The sequence below is a fragment of the Nematolebias whitei genome, chromosome 3 (genome assembly GCF_014905685.2).
Source record: "Nematolebias whitei isolate Nwh7 chromosome 3, NemWhi1, whole genome shotgun sequence".
Lineage (NCBI taxonomy): Eukaryota > Metazoa > Chordata > Actinopteri > Cyprinodontiformes > Rivulidae > Nematolebias > Nematolebias whitei.
This window is the reverse complement of record NC_056500.1, coordinates 54,493,967-54,503,062: the sequence shown is the minus strand read 5'-3', so window position 1 is coordinate 54,503,062 and position 9,096 is coordinate 54,493,967. Positions and strand designations below refer to the sequence as shown.

General features: G+C 46.4%; 1 protein-coding gene across 1 annotated transcript in view; it reads left to right on the top strand.

The window, feature by feature from the left end:
* The window catches only part of nhsa (Nance-Horan syndrome a (congenital cataracts and dental anomalies)), a 259,806-nt gene extending 251,423 nt beyond the window's left edge, over positions 1-8,383 (top strand). Inside the window, exons 6-9 of the mRNA XM_037698330.1 lie at positions 1,110-1,241; positions 2,287-5,013; positions 7,019-7,142; positions 7,211-8,383. Coding sequence (XP_037554258.1) covers positions 1,110-1,241; positions 2,287-5,013; positions 7,019-7,142; positions 7,211-7,832 — 3,605 coding nt within the window. The 3' untranslated portion in view covers positions 7,833-8,383. The remainder of the gene's footprint in view (positions 1-1,109; positions 1,242-2,286; positions 5,014-7,018; positions 7,143-7,210) is intronic.
* The last annotated feature ends 713 nt before the right edge of the window (positions 8,384-9,096 follow it).

Below are 9,096 nucleotides of genomic sequence, written 5' to 3'. Positions count from 1 at the left end.
CTCTGTATGTGTGTGTGTGTGGGGATATAAACCTACTACTCCAATCATTTGAGAAAACTATACTCTTAAGCAATATAAAAAGTAGAAAGCATAGTTTGTTCAGGTGCCGGGGGTGGCTGAAGGTTACTGTGTGGTCTCCAAGGCCACCATGAGCCACTGGCTTTGCCTTTGTGCCTAGTATTGAATACATTTTCTCCCTCCACTTTCCAGGATTCGTCACTCTTCACTGCCTCAGACAAGTAAAACAATAATGATAATAAAAGTACATCTGTTCTTTCACATCCTGTCACTCCTACACACTTGAATATTTTGCACCAAAAACTTTGTTCCTTGCGTTCCGTGTTCATCTCCAGCCCAGAAAACTTGAAAACTTGACTGAAAAACTAAAGGCATCCACTATTCAAATTCCTCAGCCTTGGGGCTCATTGGTGTTTTCTATAAAACTCAATTTTTGATCATGCAGATGGTCCTTGTGAACACTTTGTGTCCACCTCACTCTGCTCCTCATGCTTTGACACTTTGTGCCTGCAGTTGCAAAGAAGACAGACCCTGGCATGAATGCTAATTAGTTTTGTTCAAACTGTTGAAAAGACCTGCTTGATGTTATTTACTGTCTCATCTACTAAAAAGAAGAGTTGTACATCAGCACAGGCAGGGTCAGAGACAAGTGAGGATAAAAATAAATGCACATTGTAAGCAAAATCCTGTTATTGCTATGGTGACGAAAGGCCCAAGTTCCTGTCACGTGACGGTCATGATGTGATGGAGGAGCAGCAGGAAGATTAGGTGAACTTGTGCCATCACAGCAGAATTAGTTTCTTTTGGTTTATGAACTCACTTCTGGTTTTTAGTGTGTTTTACCTTTTATTTGTACATTTGAATGTTAGTTATAAAAAGCAGACAACATTCTGTCCAATCACCTTCTTTTGGAGGCTTTATGTCCCTTTAGATCTATAACCATCTCTTGTAGATGCCATTTTTGTAAAGCAGCTATTTTAGTCCACTCGACTGTCACATTTGCCTTTTTTCTTCTTTATGACAGTGTAAACGTTCAAGAAGCAGCTCTGCCACTGAACAAAGATCCCTCACACATCCCGTCTCTGTTGCAGGGCTTGGCTTTGACAGAGATGCTAGTGTGCGCTGCTCACTGGTTTACTCCCAGTCTTTGCTTCAGAGGAGACGGAAGCTGAGGAGACGGAGGACTGTCGCTTGCGTTCCCAGACAGGTGCAACAAGATTTAGGTAAGCTGTTTATTCTACCAGTCAGGAACAGGATAACTGAAAAAATATTTCAGACAACTCCTCTCCTAAAAGTAGTGCTGTGTATTTGTGTCTTTGCAGTAATGATTAGCATGCCGCTTCAAGTTACACAAAAGGAAACAATTGGTTAATGAGTGTTTAAGTTACATCGTGTGACATTCCTTTAAGATAAAACCGGAGCCTTTTCTGTTTCCAGTGAAGTGATGTACAGTTTGACAGATTAGGTCAGACTGGAGTTCTATGTGATCTGCAGTGAGAATAAGGATCAGGTTAAAAATCGTCTGGAGCGTCTGGGGTAATTTTTTGTTAGAAGGATGCTGCAAGAATGAAAGAGAAGGTTTATAAAATGTCACTGAGACCTGCTATGGAGATGGTGAGTAAAACACAGAGGAGGTGGCAGAGAGGAAGACTTTGTAACTTTCACTGGAAGTGACCTAAATTGACAGGACTCCAAGTGAGAGGGGCGGCTCAGATTGAGCAGTTTGGAGGCAAAGTTAAAGAAGTAAGGTTGAGATGGTTTGGACAGATGAAAGAGAGGGATACTAGATATTTTGGACAAAAGATGTTGACTGTGAAACTACCAGAGAGGAGGAAAAGAGGACGACCACAAGGAAGATACAAGCAATGGTAGCAACAATTTCAAAAATTATATTTGTCCAGGGTTTTTTTTCAAGTAAGATAATTGGAGCAGCTGTGGCTAAGTGATTAGACCTGTCGTCCTCCAAAGTGGAACAAACCAGTTCTGTTTGTGATAAGATGGTCATGGTTTAGACCATCTTATCACAAACAGAACTGGTTTGTTCCACTTTGGAGGAAGCTGTTGGAGGAAGAATCCGTTTTGTTGTGCGTTTCCTTGACTGATGAAGCCTTCAGGATCAAAGGCGAAACGTTTCAGCACCAAAAAAAAAAAGAAACTGTCCAGATGACCTGACTGAAAAATGTTGGATTGTATACCTGGATGATTGAGCATGGACTTTGTCATCATCTAAATACCTTCTCAGTTCTGTATGTTGCTTCCCTCCTGCAGACTCTGATGATTCTCCTGGTTCCAGGGAGCGGACAGTGATCGTTCATGTCTCTCCAGACATCACTCCATCTAACGACGAGCTGTCAAGCCATCTCAACACCAGAGACTCAGGCTGCCAGACAGAAGATTTTCTGATCCCAGGAGCACCATCTAGGAGAAGGATTAGGGTCCACAAGGGCCAGGCAGGGTCCCTCTTACTGTCCCACTCAGCAGGCAACATCACGGGCCTGTCTGACAGCTCTGACACCATGTTCACAGCCTCTGTGGCAGTTCACTTGCGTTCACGGAGTCTCCCCAGAGACGGCAGCCGGATGATGGACAACAGGCAGCATGACAGCGACAATGAGGAGGAACTTTCCCCTTTTAACACAGAGGACTTCCTGCCTGGACAGAGGGACAGGATCCTGAAGGATGAAGAAGAGAGTACAGATGACCAGGCCATGTTGGAGCTGAAGTACAAGCAGCTGTCAGAGAGTCCAGAGCGCAGCTGGATGGAGCGAACACGAGCTCAGCTGCCCAGAAACATGGGCAGCTGTGAGATCTCATCAAGCTCTGACACCTTCAGCAGCCCCATTCACTCTGTCTCTGCTGCAGGGGGGCTGGCAGGTCCGATGGATCATAAGGATGAACACCAGTCCTCCAGTGGGAACTGGAGTGGGAGCAACTCCACTTGCCCTTCCCAGACATCAGAAACTATACCTCCTGCAGCTTCCCCACTGCTGACCGGCTCGTCACACTGTGACTCTGAGCTCTCCCTTAATGCTGCCAGTCAAGCCAACGATGAACAGACCAGCTTGGACCACTACCAGGGCCTCAGGACTCAGCGTGTGGGCTCCTTCTCCTCAACAGCTATGGATATTTTAGAGGAAGTAGGAGTTAGCACAGCTGTGGAAGGAGACTGGGGCTACCCCCCTGATGCCTCTCATTCTCAGAGCTTCAGTCCTGAGCCGAGCAGAGAGGCTGAGAGCAGCCTGGGCTGTCCTAGCTTCACCAGCATGGCCACCTGTGAGAGCAGCTTCTCCGACAAGCCACCGTCAGAGAAAGCAGATGCAGTCTCACACTACTCTGTAGACACTGAAGGTTACTACACGTCCATGCATTTTGACTGCGGTCTAAAAGGGAGCAGAAGCTTTACTTATAACTATGCACCCTCTGGTTCTGATTACGCTCTCTCTGACATGAGCAGTCATCTGACGCTGGGGAGACGCTGCCTCTCCTTAAGAAAACCCAAGGCTAAGCCATCACCACCAAAGAGGAGTTCCTCTTTAAGAAAAATATACAGTGAGGGAAACATCTGTGAGAAGAATAAACCAAAGATTACACACAGTCAGCAGCTTCCTCTGTCTTCCAAGGAGAGGAAAATGCAGCTAGCGCTGTTCGGCTCACAAGGTTACATAGAAAAATCTTCATTAGTCAGGGAGCACTTAGTGGTCTGGGGAGTTGAGGCCTCGGCTGATCTTCCTGATTTAGGTGTATTACACTCCAAAGATGCACAATCGTTTAAGAGTGAAGGTGTTATTCAGTCAGACTATGCAGATCTCTGGCTCCTTAATGACTTAAAATCCAGCGATCCCTACCGATCCTTGTCAAACTCCAGCACAGCCACCGGTACAACCGTGATTGAATGCATCAAGTCACAGGAAGGCTTGGAGTCCCAGACATCACAGTCTGGTTCCAGAGCCACCACCCCCTCACTCCCATCAGTAGAAGGAGAATTGAAGCTGACCTCCCCAGAGAAACTGGCAGGCCTGGCAAGCCCGTCCAGCGGCTACTCCAGCCAGTCAGAAACCCCCACATCCTCGTTTCCCTCCACCTTTTTTCCTAGGCCGCTATCGCCAGCAGGTGGCAAGAGGAAGCCTAAAGTCCCGGAAAGAAAGTCCTCTCTTTCATCGTGGTCTCTGCAATCATACAAGGATGTAGCAGCCTCGAAGAGAGATGTGGAGCTGCCGGTGATTCCTCCTTCTCACCTGGACCTAAGTGCCCTTCACAGTGTTAACAACAAGGCTTCAGCTTACTGGATCCATGCTGAAAACACTTATCAAAACAAGCAAAAAGGTGAAGTCAAATCCAGACCTGTTGAGGTGTTCAGTGCCCACACTCTGTCCATTACACCCTCTATGCTGCAATCAGTCCAGCTTCAACCGGCCAGTAAGGAACATAAGGATAAAAACAGAACAGTTTGCCATGCTGAGTTTTTTACTAGTAATAAACCTCTGGTGCTCAAGGACCTTCCTCTGCACAACTTGTATCATGATGAATCCCTAAAGGAGTCAAGTGAATCGGTATTTACCTCAAATGAAGAGCTCACGACTGAAGACAGACACAACCAGAACCATGGGCCTCCTTTACAGATCCCAACAGCTGATGGGCAGACTTCAGAGTCATGTTTAAATGCTCCTGAAACACTCACTGGTCTTGAAAGAGAACTGCACACAGAGTCACTGCTAACATCCACTTGCTCTGGGAACTCACTGCAGCAGAAAAGTGAGTTGCCTGAAGATGAAATGTGTCCCACCCCTCCCATTCTGCATAGTTCCCCCAAGAGATCCAACAGTCTGAATAAAGTGCCTGCTGCTGACAGCCAGCTGGAGACGTCCCAGGAGAGCTCAATCAGCAACGACAGCAGCATCGAAGTGGAAAACGATTCATCAGGTGTTTCAGCCGAAAGTGCCTTGCAGGATGGCAAAGATGAATCCACGGAAGAGCTGGAGGACCCTGACTGCAAAGGTACAGTGTCTCAGTACTGAATTAATAATGTGTTAACCTTTATTTAACCAGTCAAATCCCACTGAGATCACAGATCTCTTTTGCAAGGGAGGCCTGTGTCAGTCTAACATGTATGTTTTGGGACTGTGGGAGGAAACCGGCAAAAAGAAAACCCATGCGAACATGAGGATTCAATACAGGAATCAATTCAGATTGCATCAGACAGCTTCAGGGTCTACAAACCAGATTCCAAAAAAGTTGGGACACTAAACAAATTGTGAATAAAAACTGTCTGCAATGATGTGGAGATGGCAAATGTCAATATTTTATTCGTAATATAACATAGATGACAGATCAAAAGTTTAATCTGAGTCAATGTAACATTTTAAAGGAAAAAATGTTGATTCAAAATTTCACAGTGTCAATAAATCCCAAAAAAGTTGGGACAAGTAGCAATAAGTGGCTAGAAAAAGGAAATTGAGCATATAACGAAGAGCTGGAAGACCAATTAACACTAATTAGGTCAATTGACAACATGATTGGGTATAAAAAGAGCTTCTCAGAGTGTCAGTGTTTCTCAGAATCCAAGATGGTAAGAGGATCACCAATTCCACCATTGTTGTGCAGAAAGATAGTGCGGCAATACCAGAATGGTGTTACCCAGCGTAAAATAGCAAAGACTTTTAAGTTATCATCATCAACCGTGCATAACATCATCAAAAGATTCAGAGAATCTGGAACAATCGCTGTGCGTAAGGGTCAAGGCCGTAAAACTCTACTGGATGCTCGTGATCTCCGGGCCCTTAAACGTCACTGCACCTCAAACAGGAATGCCACTGTCAAGGAAATAACAGAATGGGCTCAGGAATACTTCCAGAAAGCATTGTCAGTGAACACAATCCACCGTGCCATCCGCCGTTGCCAGCTGAAACTCTACAGTGCAAAGAGGAAGCCATTTCTAGGCAAGCTCCACAAGCTCAGACGTTTGCACTGGGCCAGGGGTCATTTAAAATGGAGTGTGGCAAAATAGAAGACTGCTCTGTGGTCAGATGAGTCACGATTTGAAGTTCTTTATGGAACACTGGGACGCCATGTCATCCGGACCAGAGAGGACAAGGATAGCCCAAGTTGTTATCAACGCTCCGTTCAGAAGCCTGCATCACTGATGGTATGGGGTTGCATGAGCGCTTGTGGCATGGGCAGCTTGCATGTCTGGAAAGGCACCATTAATGCAGAGAACTATGTTCAGGTTCTAGAACAACATATGCTCCCATCTAGACGTCATCTCTTTCAGGGAAGACCCTGCATTTTTCAACATGATAATGCCAGACCACATTCTGCAGCAATCACAACATCATGGCTACGTAGGAGAAGGATCCGGGTACTGAAATGGCCAGCCTGCAGTCCAGATCTTTCACCTATAGAGAACATTTAGCGAATCATAAAGAGGAAGGTGCGACAAAGAAGACCCAAGACGATTGAACAGTTAGAGGCCTGTATTAGACATGAATGGGAGAGCATTCCTATTTCTAAACTTGAGAAACTGGTCTCCTCTGTCCCCAGACGTCTGTTGAGTGTTGTAAGAAGAAGGGGGGATGCCACACAGTGGTAAAAATGGACTTGTCCCAACTTTTTTGGGATTTGTTGACGCCATGAAATTTGGAAACAACAGATTTTTCCCTTAAAATTATACATTCTCTCAGTTTAAACTTTTGATCTTTGATTTGTGTTCTATTCTGAATAAAATATTAGATGTTGGAACCTCCACATCATTGCATTCAGTTTTTATTCACAATTTGTTTAGTGTCCCAACTTTTTTGGAATCCGGTTTGTACCTCATATATTCTGACTGGCTGTGTGCTCGTCTCCCTCCAGAGAACTTGTGCTAATATTGTAAAGTGATTTTTACTGCAGGTATTAGAAACAACTACTGTGCAGAACACCACAATCAATCCAAACGTCTCTGCTGAGTCTGAGCAGCTCAGGTGCACTGAGTATGCTGAAAGCTGTCAATTGTTGTTAACAGACTGCACGAGTAGTGAGAACTCTGTATGTGCGCTGCATGACGAGTCCAAACCAGAAGATGACAACGTGTTCCTGTCTCCCACCAAGTCCCGCACCACTGAGGATCTGTTCGCTGTGATCCACAGGTGAGTGTGTGAACATCGGTGTGTGTTGCTCCGAGTGTTCACACTCACACAGGTGTCGTCTTCCTCAGGTCCAAGAGGAAAGTGTTGGGGAGGAAAGACTCGGCTGAGATGGCAGCGAGGAAGCAGCTCGGTACTTCAGGGAATGTTTCGCCCGACGACAGCGTCAGTTCCCCAGTCTCTGTAGCATCACCCTCCCCCGCTGTGACCCCACCAGGCTCACATCGAGTGTCGGGTCCCATCTACAGGAACGCAAAGAAGTCCAGCACCTCCAGTGAAGAGTTCAAGCTGCTGCTGCTCAAAAAGGGCAGCCGCTCGGACTCCAGTTACCGCATGTCAGCTGCAGAGATCCTCAAGAGCCCCGTCACTCCGAAGTCACCTGGGGACTTTCTGACGGGGTCACCCAGACAGTGTGAGGAGCCCGCCTCCCCCCAGCAGCTGCTCCAGTCAGGACAAGACCAGCTCTGCAGCCCTTATCCTAAGGCGAACTCTGAGGGCTTTTCCCCAAAATCCTTCCCCACGTCTGCTGCTTCCAGGCAGGGCCGCTCCAGAATCCCCCCGCCTGCCAGCAGCAGCCGCTACAGCAGCCGAAGCCGACTGTACTCAGCTCCTATGCAGGCTATCTTTGAGGGGGAGACGGAGAACTCTGACGGAAGCCCCCACGATGACTGCTCGTCACAGGGCTCCACGTAGAAAGATGAAATAATGATTATGTTTACATGGAAAATGATCGGACCAGAAAGAAAGATCATTTTTATCAATATAAACACGTCATAAACAGGAGCATAAATAACTTTTAATAAGGAATAAATCAGAATAGTTTCTTAGTTTTGTACAATATAGTAAACAACATCTTTACTACTGGGTAGGAGCATTCATAAAACAAGTCAGAAACCAAAATATTTGTATTCTGAAGGGGGAAAACATTTTATAAGCTAATAAATAATTCCAATTCAGAGCACAATAGTTTTAAAATAATCTTATTTGAATAATTCAAGTCAGACTTGTGAAAGCCGCACAGCTTGCTGCCTTCCTGTCAGCTGTTTGGTTTCAGCTTTTCTCCTCTGCTATGTAACAACATGTATTCTGTGAATACTTCCACAGCTCCGCAGCCTGAGTATTTCCTAAACACCGTCAGGTCACATCCATGTTGCCCCTCGTCCATCACAGCATCGCAGAACCCTCTTAGATTTGTCTTTTTAAAATATTTTATCAGATGTAGCCAAACATTTGAATATTGTAGATTGGTCATGCATGAAGTGAGACGGAACCTGTCCACCTGAAGCTGCAGCAGGAACCTGTCCATCTGAAGCTGCAGCAGGAACCTGTCCACCTGAAGCTGCAGCAGGAACCTGTCCATCTGAAGCTGCAGCAGGAACCTGTCCACCTGAAGCTGCAGCAGGAACCTGTCCACCTGAAGCTGCAGCAGGAACCTGTCCACCTGAAGATGTAGCAGGAACCTGTCCACCTGAAGCTGCAGCAGGAACCTGTCCACCTGAAGATCTAGCAGGAACCTGTCCACCTGAAGCTGCAGCAGGAACCTGTCCACCTGAAGCTGCAGCAGGAACCTGTCCACCTGAAGATGTAGCAGGAACCTGTACAACTGAAGCTGCAGAAGGAACCTGTCCACCTTAAGCTGTAGCAGGAACCTGTACAACTGAAGCTGCAGAAGGAACCTGTCCACCTGAAGCTGCAGCAGGAACCTGTCCACCTGAAGCTGTAGCAGGAACCTGTACAACTGAAGCTGCAGAAGGAACCTGTCCATCTGAAGCTGCAGCAGGAACCTGTCCATCTGAAGATGTAGCAGGAACCTGTCCACCTTAAGCTGCAGCAGGAACCTGTCCATCTGAAGCTGTAGCAGGAACCTGTCCACCTTAAGATGTAGCAGGAACCTGTCCACCTGAAGCTGCAGCAGGAACCTGTCCACCTGAAGCTGCAGCAGGAACCTGTCCATCTG